The sequence below is a fragment of the Artemia franciscana genome, chromosome 2 (assembly GCF_032884065.1).
Source record: "Artemia franciscana chromosome 2, ASM3288406v1, whole genome shotgun sequence".
NCBI classification, from domain to species: domain Eukaryota; kingdom Metazoa; phylum Arthropoda; class Branchiopoda; order Anostraca; family Artemiidae; genus Artemia; species Artemia franciscana.
The window spans coordinates 16,799,667-16,824,379 of record NC_088864.1 but is presented as its reverse complement, the minus strand read 5'-3'; the positions used below and the strand labels follow the sequence as shown (position 1 = coordinate 16,824,379).

Below are 24,713 nucleotides of genomic sequence, written 5' to 3'. Positions count from 1 at the left end.
ATATAATAAACACAGCCCGAATATTTTTAACGGAAAAATACTAGAGTAAACAGCATAAAAATAACAGCACAATATAAAATTTGTATACGTATAAAGAAAAATAAAAATATCGGATTGACCTGTTTTAATTTTGGATATGTTACAATATATATATATATATATATATATATATATATATATATATATATATATATATATATATATATATATATATATATATATATATATATATAATTTTGGTATATTGCAAGACTGGTCCCACACTTGTCAGGATTTTCGTAGCCTCAGCAAACATTGACATCTTTAAATACCACCTTTGCTGAAAATTAAACTCTAGTTTTGAAATATATGCTTTTTGAAATATAAGCTTTTCTATTGAAAGAAATATGATTTTTGAATAAATATATATATTTTTGAAATATAAGCATTTTGAGTTTGAATGGTCATCCTTTCGACTTTAATAATTTGTAATAATCACCCTGTAGAGAAGTTCTCTAATCCTGAATGACCGTGAGTCATTGCCTTAAACTTAAAAAAAAAGATTGTTAGTTTATATGTATGAATTCGGATGTTGAGGTAGTAGTTGGAAAATGAGTCTAACTGTGGACTCACTAATCACACATATTTAAATTCTCAACCTTTTTGTTAAAGTATATCTATAGAACCTCTATTTTGAATGGGTTATTTGCATCATTCGGGGCCTGCATTTATCATTTCATTCCTATAGGCACAATGTTTTGATATATCAACTGCTCTTATTAAAATGTCTTCGGAAATTTGGCGTGGTTCTATATAAATGTGACTCGCGTAATTCAGGGGTGGCAGGTTACCCTCCGGTTAGTTTGACCTTAAAAATGACACTTTTATTCAAAATCTGAGATCGGGGAAAATTTAGTCGAAAGACCTTGTTTTTTTTTACTATTCTCTTTGCCGATTCTGATTCATTGTCCCATTGCTAGCTAATTGGGTGTATTTTTTCAGTTAAATCTGTTGTTTAATAAATTTGTCAATCTGGATCAAAGAAATAAAAGGATGAAGACCCTACAGAGCTATGCTGCGTCGTTTTTAATTGGCAAGTAGCAAACATATAGCAAAACCTTGCGGTAGTTTTGGTCTGAATAAGAAATATGAATCATTCAAAAAAAACTACTTCTTAAAAAAGACATAAAGAAAAATTATAAAGTAGGAGAAAAAAGACGAATTTTTAGAATTTAAACAAAAAAAACAAAAACAGAAGTCAGAAGTCTTAGCATCAAGCTAAAATATCCAGACATAAAATAGAAGTCAGTAATCAGAAAAAAAAATACTAGATCAACTAGAAACATTTACTAGGTATAGTAGTAGAATCATGGAAGCACATTTTACTATTAAGAAGTGTAACGTGTTCTTTAAAATGTTCTTCGAGTCAATCTTAGGGGAAAACTAATTTACCACCCCCTCCCTTTCTTTGTATAGGTATTTACTAAGAATACTCTTTTTTATTAGGATTTATTTATTTTCAGTTTCTGAGCTGAGTAGTAGTCAATTAATCAATATTTCATCGACTTTATTCCTTATTAATGAATTATTAACACCAGCACAAATAGAAGATGTATTATGTAGTGTTCTGTACATAATTTCGGGTAAAGGGGATGCTAGCTTTCCTATTTTAGTAGCAAATTTGATGGTTGCTAGATTATTACAGAGTTGCTAGGCCGCCTATATTATCAAAATCAAATTAAAAAAAGTTTTTCAACTGAAAGCAAGGAGCAGTATTAAAACTTAAAACGAACAGAAATTATTACGTATACGAGGGGGGTTGCCCACTCCTCAACACCTCGCTCTTCGCACTAAAGTTTTTCAGAATTTAAAAAAAAATTACTTTTTGTTCTAATCAAACTACCCCTGTGTATCAGGAGTCGTTTTTGGAGAATTAGGACAAAATTTAGACTTTAGCGTAAATAGCGAGGTGCTGAGGAGGGACAACCCCCCTCGTATACCTAATAATTTCTGTTGGTTTGAGTTTTAGTGTTGCTCCTTACTTTCAGTAGAAAAAACTTGTTTTCTTTCATTTAATTCCTGATCGTTTTTTCAAATAACGCCAGGAAATCTGGCTCCACATCCACAGAAAAATCCCCCTCCCCACGGAGATATCCTCTAAAAAATGCAATCCTGGTGAAAATTTACCCTGGACAATTACCCGTAACACCTCCACCCGTGAAATTGAGTCAGTAAAGAGAAAGCAAGACACATAAAGAAATTTCGTACAGGAATTCTGGCAAATTCCCCCAGTATACAATTTCCTCTGAAAAGTTCACCCCCTGGAAAATTCTCTCTCCATGATAAATTCTCCCCGTGCAAAGTCCCCCCCCAAAAAAACTTCGTCTTCTCCCCCCAGCTGAAAAAATGCATGTATACTTCCCAATAGCAAATACTATACGTAAACAATGGGCAGATTTTATAGCTTAAAGACCATTCCCTAGGGGCTTTGGGGGTCATGTTATTAGGCCTTTCAACTATGCTGAACAAAATAGCAATCTCAGAATTTAGATTGGACGATTTTGTGGAAAAAAATGGCGTAGGCGGGCGCCTAGTTGTCCTCCAATTTTCTTTGTAACTCAAAAAAATTCGTTAGAACTTCTAATTTCCGTTGAAATTAGTCCTCTCTCGATGTTCTAGGCCCCGTGGGTCGATAAAATCACCCCTGGGAAAAAGAGGCAAACAAACAAATAAACACCCATCCATTATCTTTCTTCTGGCAAAAAGTACAAAATTCCACACTTTTAAATATCGGAGCTTGAAACCTCTACAGTAGGCGTTCTCTGATTCGCTGAATTTGATGGTGCAGTTTTCATTCAGATTTTATGAATTTTAGAGGGTGCTTCGTCTTTTTTTCGAAAATGAATCAAATTTTTTCTGGCTCGTAACCTTGAAATGGTAAGACCAAACCCTATAAAACTTGTATATCTAAAATCAGCATAAAAATGTAAGTCTTTTGATATATTTATTGGTATTAAAATTCCGTTTTTTTAGAGTTTCGGTTACTATTGAGCTGGGTCGCTCCTTCCTTACAATTAAATGAAAAAAAAAAGTTTTTTCAACTGAAAGTAAGGAGCGACATTAAAACTAATGCCTTGCTCTTTACACTAAAGCTTGAATTTTGTCCCAATTCTTTAAGAATGACCCCTGAATCACAAAGGCCGTAGAATAAATAGTTGAAATTACGAAAAATACTTTAGCGTAAACAGCGAAGTATTGAGGAGGAGACGAACGCCCTTGTATACGTAATAATTTCTGTTCGTTGCAAGTTTTAATGCTGCTACTTACTTCCAGTTGAAAAAACTTTTTTTTATTTTCTCTTTTTTTTTTAAATAATGCTAGAAAACTCCTTCGTGGAAATTCTCTTCCCTCATGATAAATTACTCCATGAAAGTATCCTCCCACGTAACCCCCTCCTCCCGAGCCCTCCACCCTACCCCTCAACGTGAAAAAGTCCCCCTGAAAAGTGTAAACGATAGTCAAAGTGTGTACCTTGCAGCCCCTCCCCCGGGGACTGTGGGGAATTAAGTCGTCCCAAAAGACATAGTTATTAGGTTTTTCGACTATGCTGAACAAAATGTTTATCTCAAAATTTTGATCTGGTGACTTTGGGAAAAATGAACGTGAGAGGGGGCCTAGGTGCCCTCCAATTTTTTGATCACCGTAAAAGGGCACTAGAACTTTTAATTTCCGTTTGAACGAGCCCTCTTACGACATTCTAGGCCACTGGGCGGATACAATCACCCCTGGGAAAAAAGCAAATAAACACGCATCTGTGATTTGTAAAATATAAAATTCCACATTTTTGTAGATAGGAGCTTGAAACTTCTATAGTGGTTCTTTGATACGTTGAATTTGATGGTGTGATTTCCGTTAAGATTCTATGACTTTTATAGGGGTGTTTTCCCCTATTTTCTAAATTAAGGCAATTTTTCTCAGGCTCGTAACTTTTGATGAATAAGACTAAGCTTGATGAAACTTATATATTTAAAATTAGCATAAAAACACGATTTTTTTTATGTAACTATTGGTATCAAAATTCCGTCTTTTGGAGTTTGGTTACTATTGAGCCAGGTCGCTCCTTACTTACAGTTAGTTACCACGAAATGTTTGATAAGATGGTTTAAAGAGACCACATTTTTTTTTAGTAATCTCTAAATTAATAAATGAAATGAAATTAGAAGAGGTCACGCCTATCTGTCCTTTTCAGCCAATTGAAATTTTGAACCAATCACAGGATAATATTTAAAACTAAGATAAATACGAACAATAGAACAGCGTTCTACATTAGAACTATTAACGCTATTACATTATTCCCATTATTGCCCAAAAATGAAAGACCCCTATTGTTCACGGATTAAGATAAACTGTTGCACAAATTAAGACTGGGCTTAAGAAAAAGGCTCATACACACTGTCATAGTGTGATCAAACGATATCTGTAAGTAGAGGACATAAACTTTAGGGAGTGACGAGAAATTCTTCCCGGTAGCTTTCGTCATCTTTCCATCCTGGACTAGATATACCCCTCCTTTTTGGCTAGGATAGTTCAAAAGAGATCATTTAATAAAGCGCTTTATTTAATTTTCCAACTGAGCTTGATAGCCTACCATCTAAAGGCCAGAAAACTGTATCAATTGCTCTAATCTGCTCTCCCTGTTTTTTTTCTCATAACGCTAAGAATTTTCTATTTTTTTTTTTCAAATCACGTTATATCTCCTTTATCACTTGTGGAGATAGCTACACCTTTAAATCAACGAGGAAAAAAGGATTGCTCCCATATATTTCTATTTTAAGAAGTGAAGTTCAATTTCATTGGTGTATATCTGTGAGGTGTTTTCCTAAAACGCCACACTATTACTTATTTCTAGAGAGAGAAATAGCCCCATCTTTTTCAAACGTACTTGGTTTTAAAATCTGCTGTGGGAAATTTTGAGATAGAAAAAAGAACGATAATTTTTCTCTTTTCATTGCTTACTAAAAAAAATTCTCTATTTTTTGAATGTATTTTCTTATATATATATATATATATATATATATATATATATATATATATATATATATATATACACATATACATAAAGACATTCCCCGCTGTCTTAGTTTTGCTGGCTTAGACTTACTGCGGGGCTTGTTGTAATTCAATTTTTTGTTAGTCAAAATTAATACTAATTTTACTAATTAGACAAATTTAATTAAATGATTGTTTCTATTAAATTATTTTTTATTAAAGTAATTAATTATTGTTAGGGTACTCTTTATGCTTATAATTTTCATTAAATTAATTATTATTATTATTTAAGAACTAACGACGCTTCTTGACTACTATGGTCCCTGCGTCGGCCCTGCGGTGCATTCCTGCAGCGTGATTCGATCTCTGGGTCCCGTATTACCAAGCTAAGGTCAAATCCACTGCGCCACCACAGGACTCATTAAATTAATTGTTCTTATAATTACACTATTTAAAATGCCAAGTTTCGTCAAAAGCTAGATGGCGTTGAAGGTTTTTTTTTTGTCGACACAGGTGCCAGTTTCCACTCTTATAAGTTACCTATACTCTTTGATCTAACTTCGTTTAGTTGGTTAAAATTGGTTTCAAAGCTAATTCATTTTCAACATGTAAATTGTGTTATAAGTTCCGCTATCGTTGCGAAAAAACTGCACACAACCTTCTTCAGCTCCTTTGTTATCTGCAAAAGTATGTTTTTAATAGGAAACATCAGTTTTTATGGCACTTGGTATTTACCAAGTGACATATAGCGATCACAAATTCTGTCGGTCTGTCTGTCCCAGTTTTGCTAGTTTAGGCACTTTCAGATAAGCTAGGACGATGAAATTTGGCAGGCGTATCAGGGACCAGACCAGATTAAATTAGAAACATTCGTTTCCCAGATTCGACCATCTGGGGGGGGGGAAGGGGACGGTTAATTCGAAAAAATAGAAAAAATGAGGTAGGCCTATCTTTAACTTATGAACGGGTGATCGGATCTTGATGAAAATTGATATTTAGAAGGATATCGTGTCTCAGAACTCTTATTTTAAATCTCGAGTGGATCCGGTGACATTGGGGGGATTTGGAGGGAGAAACCTAAAATCCTGGAAAACGCTTAGAGTGGAGGGATCGGGATGAAACTTGGTGGGAAAAATAAGCACAAGTCCTATATACGCGATTGAAATAGCTGGAACGGATCCGCTCTCTTTGGGGGAGTTGGGGGGAGGGTTAATTCTAAAAAATTAGGTATTTTTAACTTACGGAGGAGTGATCAGATTTTAATATAAATTTTATGTTTAGAAGGACCTCGTAGCTCAGATCTCTTATTTCAAATACTGACCTGATCCAGTGTCATTGGGGGAAGTTGGGGGGGGGGGAAACCGGAAATCTTAGTAACGCTTAGACTGGAGAGATCAGGATAAAACTTGGTGGGAAGAATAAGCCCAAGTACAAGATACGTGACTGACATAAACGGACTGGATCCGCTCTCTTTGGAGGAGTTGGGGGGGGGTTAATTTGGGAAAATTAGAAAAAATGAGGTATTTGTAACTTACGAACGGGTGATCAGACCTTAATGAAATTTGATCTTTAGAAGTATCTTGTGCTTCAGAGTTCTTATTTTAAATCCTGACCAGATCCGGTGACACTGGGGGAGTTGGAGGGGGAAACCAAAATCTTGCAAAACGTAAAAATTGAGGTATCTTTATCCTACGAATGGATGATCGGATTTTAATGAAACTTGATATATTGAAAATCCTATGTCTCAAATGCTCCATTTTAAATTTGAATCGGATCCGGGGACATGGGGGTTCGAGGGGGGAAACAGATATCTTAGAAAACGCTTAGAGTGGATGGAAGCACAAGTTTTAGATACGTGATTGATATAATTGGAACGGATCCGCTCTCTTTGGTTGGGGAGGATTTCCAGTGCTTTGGCGAGTTCAGTGCGTCAGGACGTACTAAGACGATGAAAATTGTAAAGTGTTTCAGGGATCTGCACAAATTGACTTGATAACAGTTGTTTCTTTGAAAAAAATTAGGTTTTTATAACTTAAGAAAGGGTGATCGGATCTTAATGAAATTTGATGTTTAGAAGGACCTCGTGTCTCAGAGCTCTCATTTTAAATCCCAACCTTATCCGGTGATATTGGGGGAGTTGGAGGGGGGAAACGGAAAATCTTGGAAAACGCTTAGAGTGGAGGGATCGGGATGAAACTTGGTGGAAAGAATAAGCACGTGTCCTGGATACGTGATTGACATAACCGGACTGAATTCGATCTCTTTGGGGGAGTTGGGGGGGGGGGGTAATTCGGAAAAATTAGAAAAATTGAGGTATTTTTAACTTAAAAACGGTTGACCAGATCTTAATGAAATGTGATGTTTAGAAGGAACTCACGTCTCAGAGCTCTTATTTTAAATCCCAACCAGATCTTGTGACATCGGGGGGAGTTGGAACGGGGAAGCGGAAATCTTGGAAAACGCCTTGCGTGGAGAGATTGGGATGAAACTTGGTGGGTAGAATAAGCAAATGTCGCAGATACGTGATTGACGTAACTGGACTGGATCCTCTCTATGTGGGGAGTTAGGGGGGTCCAGTGGTTTGGCGAGTTTGGCGCTTCTGGACGTGCTAGGATGATGAAAATTGGTAGGCGGGTCAGGGACCTCCACAAATTGACTTGATAAAGTCGTTCTCCTTGGTTCGACCATCTGGGGGGCTTAAGGGAGAAGAAAAATTAGGAAAAATATGGCATTTTTAACTTACAAGTGGGTTATCGGGTCATAATGGATTTTGATATTCAGAAGAACCTTGTGTCTCAGAGCTCTTGTTGTAAATCCTGACCGACATTAAGCCTCTGATTTTCCTTTTACATCTGATTTTCCTTTTACAGGATCAATCTATTGATTCTTAGAATTTTGCTAGAGCTTATGCCATATCAGCTCTTGGCTCTTCCGGCCTCGTCACAAGTGCCATATGAGCTCTTAGCTCTTGTTTTAAATAACAACACATTCAATGATAAAGTTTAGGCTCAAGGCTAAGCGAACTTGGTTGAGCATACTACGACAACTCTAAATTTTCTACCATGTATTTGAAGACGAACTTCCTCTCGCATTGGGACTCCTTAGTTTGGTTCCTAAAGCTAGTTTTGCTAGTTCTAAAAAAAAATCGAGCCTTAAAAAGAATTTAAGCCAAAAGCTAGTGAAATCATGTATAAATTAAAGGTGGCTATAAAAGAACATTTGATGAAGCAGTATTAGAAACAAGAATATAGAAGTTGTCAAATAAATATTGTTGTGTTGGTTACTATTTTAGGAAAGTAGTGAAGCTTCACAAAAAAAGGACTAAGCAGCAATAACCCCAAAAATATCTTTTTAGTGGGAAACTTCTGTTTTTTGAATGATAAAACATTCCGAAAGAAAATGAGATATACGATTTAAATGAGTGAATGAAATATACAAAGCAACTCTCAACAAAATCTTCGCAAATCCTCACTCAGTGCTCAAAAAGTATAAAAGAAGACTAACCCTTTTAAGAACATATTACAACTTTTTTAAGAACTTTTAAGGAGTTTTAAGGAGTTCTTATGAAGTTCTTAGACAAGAGAGGTCGTATAGTCAACCACCATAAATCAACAGGGAGTATTTCTTCGAAACTTCCCGCAAACATACGTTACGATGTATTTCATTCATCAACCTATAAGGAAAAAACATTCCTGTCTCTCTTCCTTGAGGTTACTCGCGATGATACTGGGATTTCTTGATTTAAAACGTGTCTCTCTGATTTCCTTAACTTTCGTGAGGAGTTCTGATTAGAACTGTTTTAAGAACTTTTTAAGAACATATTAAAACCACCACCACCACAAAAAAGAAAAGAAAAAGAGTACCTTATAAGGATTAAAGCAAGGAGGTGACTGAATCTCAAAATATCAAGAAAGTATTGAAACGACCATTTAAAAAGCGTAAGTGAACCCTGTGACAGTGTGTCCTTAGATAAAATTTAATGTAGAATGGGTTTGCATGCCATCTACAATTTTTTCTTCAACAGATGACGTAGCAGTTATAGACGAAATTCAGATGGTCCGTGACTCGGGTCGAGGCTGGGCCTGGACTAGGGCAATTCTTGGAATCCAAGCAAAAGAAGTACATGTTTGCGGTGAAGGAGCCGCTATAGACATTTTATCTGAGCTGGCTTTCACCTGTGGGGAGTCAATTGAAGTAAGGAGGTATAAACGGCTAACGGAGATGTCCGTTGAAGACCAAGCATTACGAAGTATTGACCGAGTTAGGCCTGGTGATTGTATCGTTTGTTTTAATAAACAAGATATCTACTGGGTTTGCCGACAGGTTAGTTCTTCTTTTTTATTTTTAAATAAGAAGTATAGATAGATAGATAGATAGATAAGTGTATTTTAAAGCCAAATATACAGCCATGAATAGAGTACAATAACGTAAACGAAAGACGCAAATAACATAAACTTTGATCAGCGATTATCATAAAACACTTAAGTGAAACACTGCATTAACCTAATACTAGTACATAATACTTGAAAAAAAAAGGTCCTTGAAAAGAACACTTAATACTCAGAAAAAGACATCTGTAAAACATTACATTTACTTTATGCTGATATTTTTTATTTATTTATTTATTTAACAAAATTTCCAGATACCTTGCCACTCTACAAATAAAGTGAGGTGACGTACTATTTAATACACCTGGAAGTATCAACTCATTATTTCCAAATATCCATTCTTTAACTCTATAAAGCGGGCAAGTATATCTGTCTTCATTGGAACATCTTTGTTTAGAATATTTTATAAATCTTGCTCTAATTGACAGGCAGTTAGCCTTGAGCTGCATCCACAACGTAAAATATCTAGCTGGTTAATTGTTCAGTCCGATATATGTCATGAAGCTGCACAGCAAATAATGAAGACAAATAGGCTGGGCTCTAGTGCGTAGGCATGCACCTGAGATTTTGGAAAGGGGCAGGATTGGGAGCAGGTTTTGTGTGGGATAACATATCCGTAATAATGAACGTGAAAACTACACGAAAGTAAACTGAACTCTTGTGAGGGGGGAGTGTCACCATCCTGAATCCACCACTGCTAGTGTTCCTAAGAAATGTTTAGTTAAACATTAAGTAACAACCCAAATTAAAAGAATATTGAACACAGTTTATCATTAATTTTAATACCCTAATTAGACTTAAAATATTATAATTAATAATAAAATTTTAATTGTTGACATGATGATCACAATTTTTATTTTATTGCAAAATAACATTACTTATGATAATTATTTAAAAATCAATATTTGAATATTAGATATTAAGCAAATTATATAAAATAACAAGGTATTTGATATAAGTTTAATCCATTGGTAGGTAGCAACACATAAATACATGTACACACTATGCATCATTCCGTAAGTAGGACTATTTATCTTCAAAGCGAATTGATAAAATCTTCCTCCTTGCTTTTTGTCGTGTGAAGGTATCTATGATGTCGTCGTACGACATCTATTGAATAGCCCTTCCGTAAAAAGTGAGCAGAGATAATGATGTCAGTCTGTTCAGGCTGATTGAAGATCTTAAGTAGTTCCTCACCCGACTATGGGCGGAGGAGGATCTTTCTCCTGTGAAGTTTGTGACAGGCCACTAAAAACCATTCTTAAGGCAATTTCAATATTTGGATAGATGTCAATTGCATCAAAATGACGCAAAACCTTGCTAAAGTCAGTTAGCAAGGTTCATGTTTCTTTTTCTTTCGTAAAAACTCAATAGCTAACTTGTATGTTTAGCGATTTCTGTTGCGTGATTTGCGTTGCGACGGAGTGCCCCTGGCACTAAATGACAAATAATTTTTTGTGAATATCAAAATAAACGATCGCAATATATAAAACTATAAATTAAAATGAGCTGTGAAATATTGTCGGAATGATTTCCTGTATCGCTGTGTTGCTCCGGGGTTGTATGGCTGTAGCTTGTTGCGGTGCCGGGTGTTGTGCTTGCTTTGTGTCATTTTCGGTGTTAGGATATCGCGATGCTTCTGTGATGAGAGAAGGCCATGTCCGAAGCCCATTAGAAGTTCGTGCCTCCTTGTTTCAATCGTTGTTAGACCTGACAGAACAAGACATTCTTCATAAGGTAACAGTGAATCCCCCAAAATCACTCGCAATGCACGCTTTTGTATTCCCTCAAGTTTGTTAGTTTGATCTTTTGTGAGACCAGCGTGCCAGACTGGGCAGGCATATTCTAGAATTGGTCTCATGTGAGTTTTGTAATAGGTAAGCATTGCATGTTTGCTTAGATTAAACCGGCGTAATTCACTATCACGATAAATAATTACAGTCCAGTTTTTGTTAAGAAAAAAATTCGCTCAGTGATAATTTATTGCGCCTCCTAGCATTAAATGCCCCTAGGCCTTGGCCTCTTGGGCCTGTTGGTAAATCCTGGCCTGACTACAGACATACACGTAGACCCCAGTTGCAAGTACATTTGTTAACACCAGAAACAAAATTAGTGCCAATATCTTACAGAACTAACTGGTTTAATGGTTTAATCTAGCTGTCTTTTCTAGTGACTTTAACCCCCAGGATTACACTTGAAAAAAAAAAGAACCTTTTAGTTGGTGATTTCCATATGAAAGTTGACGGGAGTTGTTTTGGGATGTATGATTATGATTATATTTTGAGGTTTTAAGTAGTGCTCTTTGGGTAACTAGGAATGCCGCAAAGCATACTCAAGGCAATGCCTTGTGTAAGAACATTGAGTTATTTTTGAATTTCAATTAACATTGTTAAACTTTCAATTAGCAAAACAAAATTCAACTAATTTTGTTGTTTTGAACTAGGTGGAGGCTCTTGGCCGAGAAGTGGCAGTTATTTATGGTAGTCTTCCTCCGGGTGCCAAACTAGCTCAGGCAGCTAAGTTCAATGACCCAAACCACCCTTGCAAGGTTCTCGTTGCAACTGACGCTATTGGCATGGGATTAAATCTGTGAGTTATACCCCCCTCTTTGTATATCTGTAAGTTGATAGGATGACCTAAACCCACCTTAATAAGCTTTGGTGATAAGAATTTCCTTTAATTTTTCAATTAAAGTTTTTAATTTTTCAATTTTCCAAAAAAATCTTTTTCTATTTTTTAATTTTCCAATTTTCAATTAGTTAATTTTCAATCCAATTTCCCTTAATTTTTTTCAATTCAATTTCAAACGCCTTTTTGCTTCTATGCAAATTTACCTCCCCCCTAGAAGAATAAATTCACATGCATGGTCCTGTGAACTTTAGGAAAATCTTAATCGAAGATTGCACCCCATGGTCAGCTTGGCTGATTATTTGGAAATTACTTACTCCAAATGAAGTGAGAATGAAAGATTACTTCATCAATAAGAATGATTGAAGAATTGGGGGTATATTCTCTCCCTCCATGAAAGACAATTAAACTGAACCCCATCAAACTTATCGTTGTGCATCTCAATCCCCGTTTAGCTGAACCTCAATGCAACTCAACCTTCTATTAATTAAATCCCCATTCAATCCAACCTAGCATAACGTGTAACCGGTTACACGCACAGACGGGGTTGAATTGAATAGGGCTGAGTTGATTGGAGTTGAGTGTAATGTGCATAATTGAAACGGGGGTTATGTTAAACGTGGGTTTAGTTGACTTACACGCACACTAATTTGAGCGACTCAAGTCAAGGAAAGACAGTTTTTATACGAAAAGCAAAGCGTAATTTCAAAAGCTAAATTGGGTATAAGTTAGCTTATACAAATATCAAACTTAAATGAACATAAATTCCGATGGATGAAGAAATAAACCCAGGAGGAGTAGAGTATGCCCCAGATAACTGTGATTTATCACCCTCCCCCCTATCCAAATCTTTGAAAAGGCCAGAGTGCTCTGCAAACTAGATAGATTACTTGAGTTGAAAGTTTTTTAAAGCCAACTTATTTTCGTGTACATTTGAATGTGTTTACATATTTAAAAAGAAGAAAATTATAAAACAGCTAATTTGCGTTGCTTCACTATGCTAAATAACAAATTAACACAAAAAAGAAAAAAAAAGAAGAAAATATCACTCGGCTTTGTTTAGCAAATCCGTAAAAAAAGGTACAAACGAATTTGCGTGGCGGTTCGTGCGTGAAGCTACTGGAACCAGTTTATTTTGGTGACGCGTACGGTTGTTGGGCGGTGCAGTAGGTGGTAAGATGTCTCGATGCTGGGGTTTAGAGAGAAGAAACTTCCCAAACCTCACGATAATCTGCTCGTATCTTTGGGCCAACGTGGGGAGGTCGAGTTTAACAAGCGCTTCACAATAAGATAGTTGTCGATCGCCAATAATAATGAACACGGCTCGCTTTTGCACCGACTCAAGTTCTTGGATGAGGTATACAGTACGCAGTGCTGCAGGCCCCCATAGTGGGCTTGCATGTTCCAGAACTGGACGGACGTATGTAAGATAAGCTAGCAATAGGCACTGGACATCACAGCCAAATCTACGCATTGTACTCAAAGACTGCAGACATGCATTTGCGTTTTTAACAACATTTTCAACGTGCAAGCCGAAAGAACAATCACTTGAAAAATTAACTCCCAAAATCTTTATTGAGTCGACAATCGGAAACGGAACATACGGTTGGCTGAATGTGCGCTTCAACGGATTAAAGCGTAAGACCTTTGACTTATTGATCAATTTAGAGACATTGCAGTCGGCAATAAACGCATCGAAGAAATCGTCACTGAACTCTTTCATAAAATCCCGTTTTCAACTAAGTATTTCAATAGAAAAGAGATATCGTCTATAAACTTGTAATGATCCTCATATTCGACTAGTAGGTAGTTGATCACGGCTATAAATACAATGGTAGCCAACTTTGTGCCCTGCGGAGCTCCACATGTTATACCTGTCCAATCGGAGTCAGAATCCCCCTCAAACAGGGCATAAACACGCTGTTTCCTATTAGATAAGAAATCCATAATCACGGATAACACGCGCTTTTTCGCACCCATTATTTTCAAATTTTGGCCAGCAATCAGGTGGTTAATGAAATCAAAAGCTTTTTGGAAGTCTATTGCACCTAGATCCAGGAACCGATTACCTTAATCCAGCCATGTAAGTATACAATCATACATATGCACTAGATAAATTGTAGTACTGCACTCCTGGAGTCCACCATACTGGTACTTATCGATAGAAGAACTGATTTGGTCGAGCAATCGACGGAGTACAAATGCTTCCGTAACTTTAGCCAGGCAGGGGGTTATCGAGATAGGACGCAATTCATCACATGCTTTAGGGGGGCTTGACTTCGGAATAACCCGGATATATGCCTTTTTCCAAATATCTGGGAAAGTACCAAGCATGAAACACAGGTTAATCAACACGGATAATGGCTTGGCAATGAAGGGGGCGTATTCACGAACAAGTTTTACAGGAAGTTCCGAAGGATAGGATGCACTGTTGGGCTTAATTTTCATTAATTCTTTGAAGACGTCTTCTTCAGTGACTTCAATAATTTCCTCTTCTGAGCAGCCGTACAAGAGATCGGCTTTTTGGGACTCGGTGGGTGGAGGGTGGGTTGTGCAGATTTCAGTGAAGATGGAGTTCACATCTGTCGCAGTGAGAAGTTTGCCACTATCGTCCAATATTCTCACACTAGAGATAGTGGATTTTCCCGACATTTTTCGAACAGACTGATGCCATTTCTTTGGATTATTGACGCGCATAGGTGACACTGATAAACGGCCATATTGAAGTTTGGCCTTCCAAACGCAAGTTTCTTTGCGTTTACTACATCACCGATATAATAAAGGCGGCATCTCTCACGGATGAGTTTCTTTATGGCAGGGGTAATCCATGGCTTATCAAACTCACTAATGGTAACTGACTTGGTGGGGAAGATTTCGGTGTATTTGGAGTACAGAATGTCACTGAATCTTTTAGTCTTTTCGTGGATGCTTGAATCTCCGTCAACTTCTGGGAAATCATAATTGCCTATCCACTGACCATAGGCTCGAATGGCAGAGTCCGTTAGCGGGCGGGTAACCACGCGGCTTAGTTTAGGCTTGGGCAATGAACTGTGGGCTTTCCACAGAATAGCAAAATGGTCGGACTTGGCCACTGGTCCGAGAGAAACAGGATTACAGTAGTAGGACTCACAGTTCGTAAGAATGAGATCCAGAATGCTGCCTGAGACGTGAGTAGGCATGTGAACCACTTGTTTAAGGGATAGACTGGATGAAAGCCAGCCTTTTTTCGTCTGGTTGAAGTCGCCTGCTATGATAAAAGCAGGATTACTATAGTGGATCCGAAGCACATCAACAGTCTTTTGCAAGTAAGAGACAAGGTCTCGGCGATTCTTTGCACTTTCTGGGTAATATACTGATGCCACAATTATGCACGAGTATAAGCGGGGCAAGTAAGTCGGTCTGCACATCGCCCAGATTACCTCATGGTCCGGATTAGCGAGATCAGAAAGGAGTTTACAGGGTATATCTTCTCTTACAAACAGATCAACACCGCCCCCAAGTTTCGATAGACCACGATTAGAGCGAGTGTTCAAGAACACAGAGTATCCAGCCACACGACCTGTATTTTCATCGAGGTTCCATGTTTCAGTAACGGCTGCTATGGCAATGTTGTTCTGGCGAATAACAGCTTCAAAATCTTCTGTTTTGTTGCACAGCGATCTAGTGTTGCAAACGAGGAAGTTAGGAAGGCCACGACGAGCGTTGAATGTAACAGGTCTTAGGATAGGAGGCGGCTCATTTGCATAGTCGTTAACGGGCAAACTGTCGAAGCGTTCGATTACGGGTAAGTCTGTGAAACTCGATTCAGTCGGTCTGCCTACATTGGCGCGGGTGTCACTTAGAGCGGATAAGTTACTCGGTTCCACTAGGGGATTCCTCCTCTCAGAGACGCGTTTACCACTTCTGCAACAGCGACTGGTTTTAATGGGAGGCTTAGAAGTAGCTCTACTGTGAACAGTGCTGACATCTAAAAAAGGGACGGTAGCAGCATCTGGTGGCTTCGTCAGAAGATTAAAAGTCACCAAGTTCAAAAAAGTAGATGGCGCCACCGTATACAGGGGTGAAGAAAGGTCAAATAAAGTATCTTTCCTGTACTTAATTTGCATATTGATGGCACAGAAACTGTCAGGATGGCCACTGCTTTAACTGGTTACCCAAGTTACTGAAATAACCCAAGAACAAGGGAAGCGTAAGGACCCCCTCACCTATTCCCCGCAATTTACGGGTAACTGAATACCGGCGGGTACAATACGGCACTTCCGGGGGGTTCCTTCCCCTCTTCTGCTTGTTCTGCTTGTTCTAATATCATTTATGATGTTTTCATCTAAAGCAGCCCTTTAGCCTTAAAGGGGTTTGAGGTAGTGGCCACTCCATCCTTTTAACAGTATCTTATGTTAATTTCAAATTCACTTTATGATTCTTGGTTACACTCTAATCATTGCCAATCGATTTTTTGGTAGTTTTATGAAGCCAATCGAAATTACGGGTTGCGACATGAGATAATGTCTGGGCCAGGGCCGTATCCAGGATTTTTTTTTTTGGGGGGGGGGCTACAAAAAGAACAACTAAAAAACGCATCAAAAATGTATTTATATTCATTTCTGTTACTTTTTTTTATGGGTCAGACAAATATTTCGGGAGAAGTGGGGTTCAAACCGCCTAACCCCCTGGATACCACCTCGATCTGCGCTGAGGTATTTGACATCATCTTTATGGTTTGTGTGGTTGGTTTCCCTTTGCTGAGATGAAAGAATATTCCTGGATTGAACTTTCCGTCGATTGAATCTTTTCTGGTTTCAATTACTTTTTATTGGTTGATTTTGCAGTATTTATTTTTAAAGATTTGATTTTGCATTTGATGAAATTCTGTGCCAGTTGTATTTTTTTCATTTTGAATTTTGGGCGGGTAGAATTTTCCTTGACACAAACTTTGCATGTCTTTCCCAGAAACTAATAATCGGGAATCAAATTTTGTAAAAATACTGTCATCTATAATTTATTCACAAGCGAATTAGATGTCGTTAAAATTATGCAGTCTCGAACAGAATTCTGTCTATCCTAGAAACTATTTGCAGCAATTTCTAGCATATAGTCTTGGTAAATTGTAGGCCTTTTGACTTCCTAGGGAGGAAGCAGAAGAATTTTTCCAGGGTTTATGTCAAACCTGGGTCTCCTTGGGATTTGTCCCAAGATCTTTGTATTTCAGTTCTAACGTTGGCAACTTGGGAAAAGTGTATATACTAAACGTTATCTTCTTGATTATTCCAAGTGTATAATCTAATATCACCTAATATTTTTGGAATTTTTAAACATTGTAGATTTTAGGAAGTGAATCTTGTGATATTGTTGGTCTAAGATACCTTTCGTTAAAATGTTTGAAATTTGATTTTTAACCATTTACGATAAAACTATTTATAGATTCGGTAGCTATAACATTTGTCTGGCATGACCCCAAGTGGTGAGAATCGATACTAATATAAAACTATTGATACTAATATGATAGTGATTTAATAACAAGTCTGAGAAATCTATTTTGATTTAAAAGTATGGACAGTTCTGAAGCTGTGAAGTATCTTAGGCTTTATGAAAAAAGAGAGAAATTGCAGAGTTGGAATAGTTTTTATGCTGACTACAATTAAATATCTTTCAAGTATAATATTTGATTCCATAAATTGAGGCATATTATAGCTTTGAGTCTAAAGTTAATACTTGTCGAAATGTAAGTGCAATGGTATAAGTTGGCTCCCTTTTTCTTTAGAGGACTGAGGTTTTATGAGTTGTCAATAAATTACGGTAAAACGGGAAGGACCGGGCTCTGAAATGTTCTTTGGTCCTAATAGTGGACTGAACATCTTCAAAATTGATACTAAGGACCGGGCTCTGAAATGTTCTTTGGTCCCAATAGTGGACTGAACATCTTCAAAATTGATACTAAGGACCGGGCTCTGAAATGTTCTTTGGTCCCTATAGTGGACTGAACATCTTCAAAATTGATACTAAGGACCGGGCTCTGAAATGTTCTTTGATCCCTATAGTGGACTGAACATCTTCAAAATTGATACTTTTCTGAAATATAAATGCGTTGATACTCTTTTAGTTAGCTCCATTTTCCTTCTAAGAACTGTGGTTCTTGTGAGCCCCCAATAGATTATGGCAAAAGGAGAAAATGCTACTGTGAATGTCCGAAATTTGGTTAATGTCGACATTTGCCGCTGAATATCCGAAATTCCTTTTCTCTGCTTAGATTCAATTAGCTTTGTGAATCAGCTTTTCAGTCTTGTGAAAGCTTTGGTGGTAAAATTTAAAGTTAGGTTGGGTTAGGTTAACTTAGGTTATAATCTCAGAAATGGGTTAAAAACCTAACCCAACCTAACGTAACCTGTCACCATCAAACCTTGCATAAAACTGAAAAAGGGGACTGGCAACGCTGGCTAAATCTAAGGAGAAAATAAGGTATTTTGGACATTCACCGGTGAATGTCGACGTTCACCAATTTCGGACATTCACGGTAACAAAAATAAATAAGGGATAGGACTTTGAAAGGTCCTTGGGTCTTAATACTAGACTCAAGAATGTTTGAAATAAAATTTGTAAAATCAATGCATGTCCGAGCTGTAAGTGGGATGATTCTTAAAGGCCCATTTTTATAGTGAAAAACCAAGAAAAGAATCTGAAAAATATTTTGAGCATCAGTAAAATTAATCCCTGTCTTTAGTAGAAATGCGATGAACTCCATTTTTGAGCCATTAATAGATTATGGCAAAAGGGTAAAACATGCTGGGGCTTGGACCCTGAAATGCTCTTGAGTCTCGATACTGAGCGGAAATATTGAAAAGGAATTTTTTTTATTCAAGCACAAATCATTTTTAAGTAGGCTAATTCTGGACCTAAACTTGCTATTGTAGTTTTCTCCTGGAGTCATAGGTCTGTTTCTTGGTGGGTCAAACCTTCCCACTAGATGGTTATATATGTTTTGTATTAACGCGTTAAAATCATAGTTTTTCACAGAGGTTTTTATTTTCACGGTTCGCTAAGATTATAAACATAATTAATAATAATAATTATTTATTAATAATTAATAATTATATAATAATAATTAATAATTATCTGTATATATTCCGTTTTTTAGCAGTAATATTGGCCGTGTAATTTTCTTTTCAACTACTAAAGTCAGCACAAGCCAGTGTAATAAAAAAAAAAAATTCTGAATGCTCATGCCTGAAATCTAATATGAGATTTTTTCGACATATTTGATCCTAAAAGGGCCCTAGAAGTAAGAATTTGTGATAAGGCGAGCCCTTCCCCAACTTTCTAGGATCATCCATTCTATGTAATAGAGCTAGAAGAAAACAAAGAAATATATTATACGAGAGAAACATCGCCCTTTAGTTGATAAATTTTTTCTTTAACATGTTCAACTCATTTAATTTTAATATTTACCTTTTTCCCAGGAATATCGGCCGTGTGATTTTCTTTTCGTTGTTGAAGCCAACTGTGAACGAAAAAGGAGAAAAGGAAATCGATCTGATAAGCCCTTCACAAGCTCTTCAAATTGCTGGCCGTGCCGGTCGCTATGGAACGCAATTCTCTCACGGGTATGTTACCACATATAAGCCAGAAGACTTGCCTACCCTGAACAAACTCTTATCAACTACTGTGGAGCCCATTGTACAGGTAGGAATTTAGAGACAGCAGTCTTAGTCATATTTTTTTGGAAGGAGTAGCATTTGGGTAAAACTTATTTTCCTTGTGCCAGCATCCTTATCCTTTTAACCAAAAAGAAATGTATATTACGTTTGGAAAAAAATAAGAAAAAATAGAAATAATTAAGAAACAAAAACGAGGGTGATTTTGAGCGCTGAGGACGGCTTGACAGAATTTTTGCCGAAACATGTATTTTGTCGTTTCATTGCTTCTTTTCCACTGGCTGAAAAGCGCCCTCGTTTTGGTTTCTTAATTATTTGTATTTATTTTTTCTTCGTTTTTTGTCGACCGTCATGTATAGCCAGTGTGTTTTTCAAACGCAATGATTTCTTTATTGTGAGTACACGGGCGAATACAGAATCTTTGTTTGACAGATACACCAGCAAAGCTTTGGATCCCTCGTTGGTGTTCCCCCCCACCCCGCTCCTGTAACTAATGTATCTTTCAACCGTCTGGGTTGCAGGCGCGTGCCTCTAAAACCATTCCTTTCTCGCCCCTGTGAATACATTCATGTTAACTTATATGAAGGTGCCTTTTTTCCTGAGCGTTCCTCCTTATCATTCTCCTTTGTTTGAAACAATATTCATTTGAATTTTTGTGGGAAATATTTAGGTCGAACTCATTTTATCATTGTTAGGAAACTAGAAATTCTTCCGAGATAGTGTCTGAGGCTTGCAGTACTCAATGAGCATTTTTGTTTCCAGGTTTTGCGGGACTGCTGGTGTAGAAATCTTTAACAGAGGGTAGAATGCTGACAGAAAACGTTAGTCAGTTCAAGTCAGTAGGTTGAAATTATTGCCTTCTGGGAAGTTAACAATGATTTAGATTGGATTATTTTTTGTGCAAGCGGAAATTTGAACGTATAAGTAAGGATGGAAAACAAATGATTTTCCTGGTGATTGTTGAAGGATATTATAAATATTGCCTTGTTTATGAATTAATCTTATCTGTTAAGCTCAAAGACTTACCTACTGTAAATAGTCTTAAATTGTCTCCATTGCATATTTTTGCGAAGATTGAATGGAGACCATAATTCCTAAGGTGGCTGGTGGAATTAAACCAAACCTAGCGAACAGCTGCAAGTCGTGATTTTGCGTGCTTGGGTTCGATCTGACCTCTACAGGGAAAGGGCTTCATTATTGTCATTTCAATTTATTAGAAGGAGATTTATCCTCCCTGGTAGGACTGAACAGCTGGGGTTTTATTTGTGCCTTTAGGGGGTTTGAATAATGCCCCTTAAATAAAGCCCCATGTGAATTTTAGCCCCCCAGGAAATCATTCAGGAAGATTTACACACATAAAACTTATTAGCGTAGCTATTTAATTTCATTGCCAACATGGAACGTTAAAGGGAACATAAAGGTTGTCCCATAAGACATCGATTGTGTTGCTGTTCAAGATGCAAGATAGGAACAGAAAGAGAAAGTTGTCCCATAAGACATTGATTGTGTCAACACACTCTTCAACACACAAGATAGGAACAGAAAGGGAATATGCAAGTTTGTCCCATCTAACGATTGTGTTGCTCTAGAACATACAAGCGGGGAACAGAAAGGGAACATGCAAGTTTGTCCCATACGACATTATCGATTGCGTTGCTCTGCAATTGCATTCCATTAACCACAGTTGCTACAATATTCTGTGAAATTTTGGGATCGCATATATCCTTTCCTTTCCGATTTCTACTAAGCTTCAAACTTTTTTGTTTTCTTTTTTAAGGTTTTTGAATTGTTCTAATCCCATGTCAAAATATATGCAAATATTTTTGCAATTACTCAATTACAGTTTTTTGCTCTTGAAGCAATTTAATATAAATTTTTCCATACATGAAAATTCAATTTTTCGCTCAAGTGTGACAGGTATGACAATGTCGTCCTGTGGTGGCGCAGTGGATTTGTCCTTAGCTTGCTAATACGGGACCCAGAGATCGAATCACGCTGCAGGAATGTACTGCAGGGCCGACGCAGGGACCATAATAGTCAAGAAGCGTCGTTAATTCTTAAATAAGTATGACAATGTCATTGCAGTACTGATGTATATAAAAATGACGTCACTCACATAATTTTTTTCCTTCTAAAATTCAGGCTCTTAATGAATTTTCTCGAACTTCTGACCTATCTAAATCGTTTTTAGGCCAGAATATCCCAGGATTGATGACCTTATCCAAGTTAAAATCCAAACCTAATAATCATCGCTATCATTTTCAATTTGTTTGGTTCGTTTTATCTCGGCTTGTCATTTTTGACTTGCTCACATGCTCTGTGTCACATGTCTTCTAATCGCGTGTGTCTTTGCTCTTCATTTTAATTTTTTAATACGCCGCTGCTGTTCTCCTAACCGTGTGTGTCTTTGCTCTTCATTTGACACGCTTTTGGATTTTGATTACTTCAGACAATTTAGCAATGACCTTTGCCTTAGCTGTGCGTATTGGTATTGTCACAATTGATGGTCCAGGTTGTATTTATGCCTGCATGACATCATATAAGAAAATGCTTATATGATGTACTAATATAGTACATGATGTCATTTGCAAAACCAAAATTAAGGCTCTTAACGAATTTTCTGAGACTTCTGATCTATCTAGATCGTTTTTTTATGCGAAAATATCCCAAGGTACTAGTTGGTGGGGCGCTTCGCGCACCCCCCCCCCCCCCCCGCGCGTAAGTCGTTACGCGCCATTGTAGTTGTGTCCCTGTGTCCCACCTGTGCCACCTGTGAATAGATATATATATATATATATATATATATATATATATATATATCTATCTATCTATATATATAAAAAAAAGGTGTCTGTGTGTGGATCTGTGGATGGATCAGGTGACGTCATGTTTGTTCGCATATGACGTCTGAATTATTTCATACTAATACAAAAGAAGAAAAAAACTAAAAAAGGTAAAAACTACAAAAAAAACTAAAAAGAAAAAAAAACTAAAAAAGCTAAAAAACTAAAAAAAACTAAAAAAAGGTAAAAATCTAATAACTAAAAAAAAACTGAAAAAATAAAAAAAGGCAAAAACTACAAAAAAATAAAAACTAATAAAAAAACTAAAAAAGCTGAAAAACTAAAAAAACTAAAAAAAACTAAAAAAAGGTAAAAAACTAAAAAAAACTAAAAACTAAAAAAGAAAAAAACTAAAAAAAAGGAAAAAACTGAAAAATAAAAGAGAAAAAGAAAACTAAAAAAATATGAATAAATATATATAAAAATAAGTTGTTTGTGGGTTATGTCTGTCTGTCTGTCTGTCGAGTGACGTCGTGTTTGTCCGCATATGACGTCTGAATTATTTCACACTAATACAAAAGAAGAAAAAAAACTAAAAAAGGTAAAAACTACAAAAAAAAACTAAAAAGAAAAAAAACTAAAAAAGCTAAAAAACTAAAAAAAAAACTAAAAAAAGGTAAAAAACTAAAAACTAAAAAAAAACTGAAAAAACTAAAAAAAGGCAAAAACTAAAAAAAAACTAAAAACTAATAAAAAAACTAAAAAAGCTAAAAAACTAAAAAAACTAAAAAAACTAAAAAAAGGTAAAAAACAAAAAAAAACTAAAAACTAAAAAAGAAAAAACTAAAAAAAAGGAAAAAACTGAAAAATAAGAGAAAAAGAAAACTAAAAAAATATTAATAAATATAAAAAATATAAATATAAATATAATATAAATTAGCAATCAACAAAGCACCGAGACACAAATGACGACCGGGACACAGGGAGTATAAATGACGACCAGGACATAAGTAAAAAAAAAACTAAAAAAACTAAAAAAATGGTAAAAACTACAAAAAAACTAAAAACTAATAAAAAAACTAAAAAATCTAAAAACCTAAATAAACTAAAAAAGAAAAAAAAGAAAAAAGGAAAAAAATAAAGGAGAAAAACAAAACTAAAAAACGAATGTATATACAGACCGGGACACCGGGATACAAATGACGACCGGGACACAGGGAATATAAATGACGACCGGGACACAGGGACACAACTACAATGGGGACGCCGGGGGGCACAGGGGGATATAAATGACGACCGGGACACAAGGAATATAAATGACGCCCGGGACACTCAAAGAGAAATCACAGACTGGAACACCGGGACACAAATGACGACCGGGACACAGGGAATATAAATGACGACCGGGACACAGGGACATAACTACAAAGGGGACGCCGGGGTGCACAGGGGGATATATAAATGACGATGGCGACTCAGGGAATGGTCGATTAGCAATCACCATCAACGAAGCTCAAGGGCAATCATTAGAATCATGAGGTATAGATCTGAATACGGATTGTTTTCCCATGGACCATTATATGTTGCATGTTCAAGAGTCGGTAAACCTGACAATCTATTTATATGCACAGACAATGGGACAGCAAAGAATGTTGTATATTCGCAAGTTTTACGTAGTTAAAAATATATATATATATATATATATATATATATATATATATATATATATATATATATATATATATATATATATATATATATATATATATATATATATATAAAAATAAGTTGTCTGTGTGTGGATCTGTGGATGGATCAGGTGACGTCATGTTTGTCCGCATATGACGTCTGAATTATTTCACACTAATACAAAAGAAGAAAAAAACTAAAAAAGGTAAAAACTACAAAAAAAACTAAAAAGAAAAAAAAACTAAAAAAGCTAAAAAACTAAAAAAACTAAAAAAAGGTAAAAATCTAATAACTAAAAAAAAACTGAAAAAAATAAAAAAAGGCAAAAACTACAAAAAAAATAAAAACTAATAAAAAAACTAAAAAAGCTAAAAAACTAAAAAAACTAAAAAAAACTAAAAAAAGGTAAAAAACTAAAAAAAACTAAAAACTAAAAAAGAAAAAAATTAAAAAAAAGGAAAAAACTGAAAAATAAAAGAGAAAAAGAAAACTAAAAAAATATGAATAAATATATATAAAAATAAGTTGTTTGTGGGTTATGTCTGTCGACA

At 36.1% G+C, this 24,713-nt stretch overlaps 1 protein-coding gene across 2 annotated transcripts in view; it reads left to right on the top strand.

Annotated features, from left to right (window-relative positions):
• The window catches only part of LOC136037939 (ATP-dependent RNA helicase SUV3 homolog, mitochondrial-like), a 377,602-nt gene that overhangs the window by 15,444 nt on the left and 337,445 nt on the right, over positions 1-24,713 (top strand). For both annotated transcript variants that reach the window (XM_065720820.1, XM_065720811.1), the window contains exons 5-7: positions 9,053-9,351; positions 11,860-12,005; positions 19,496-19,718. In XM_065720820.1, coding sequence (XP_065576892.1) covers positions 9,053-9,351; positions 11,860-12,005; positions 19,496-19,718 — 668 coding nt within the window. The remainder of the gene's footprint in view (positions 1-9,052; positions 9,352-11,859; positions 12,006-19,495; positions 19,719-24,713) is intronic.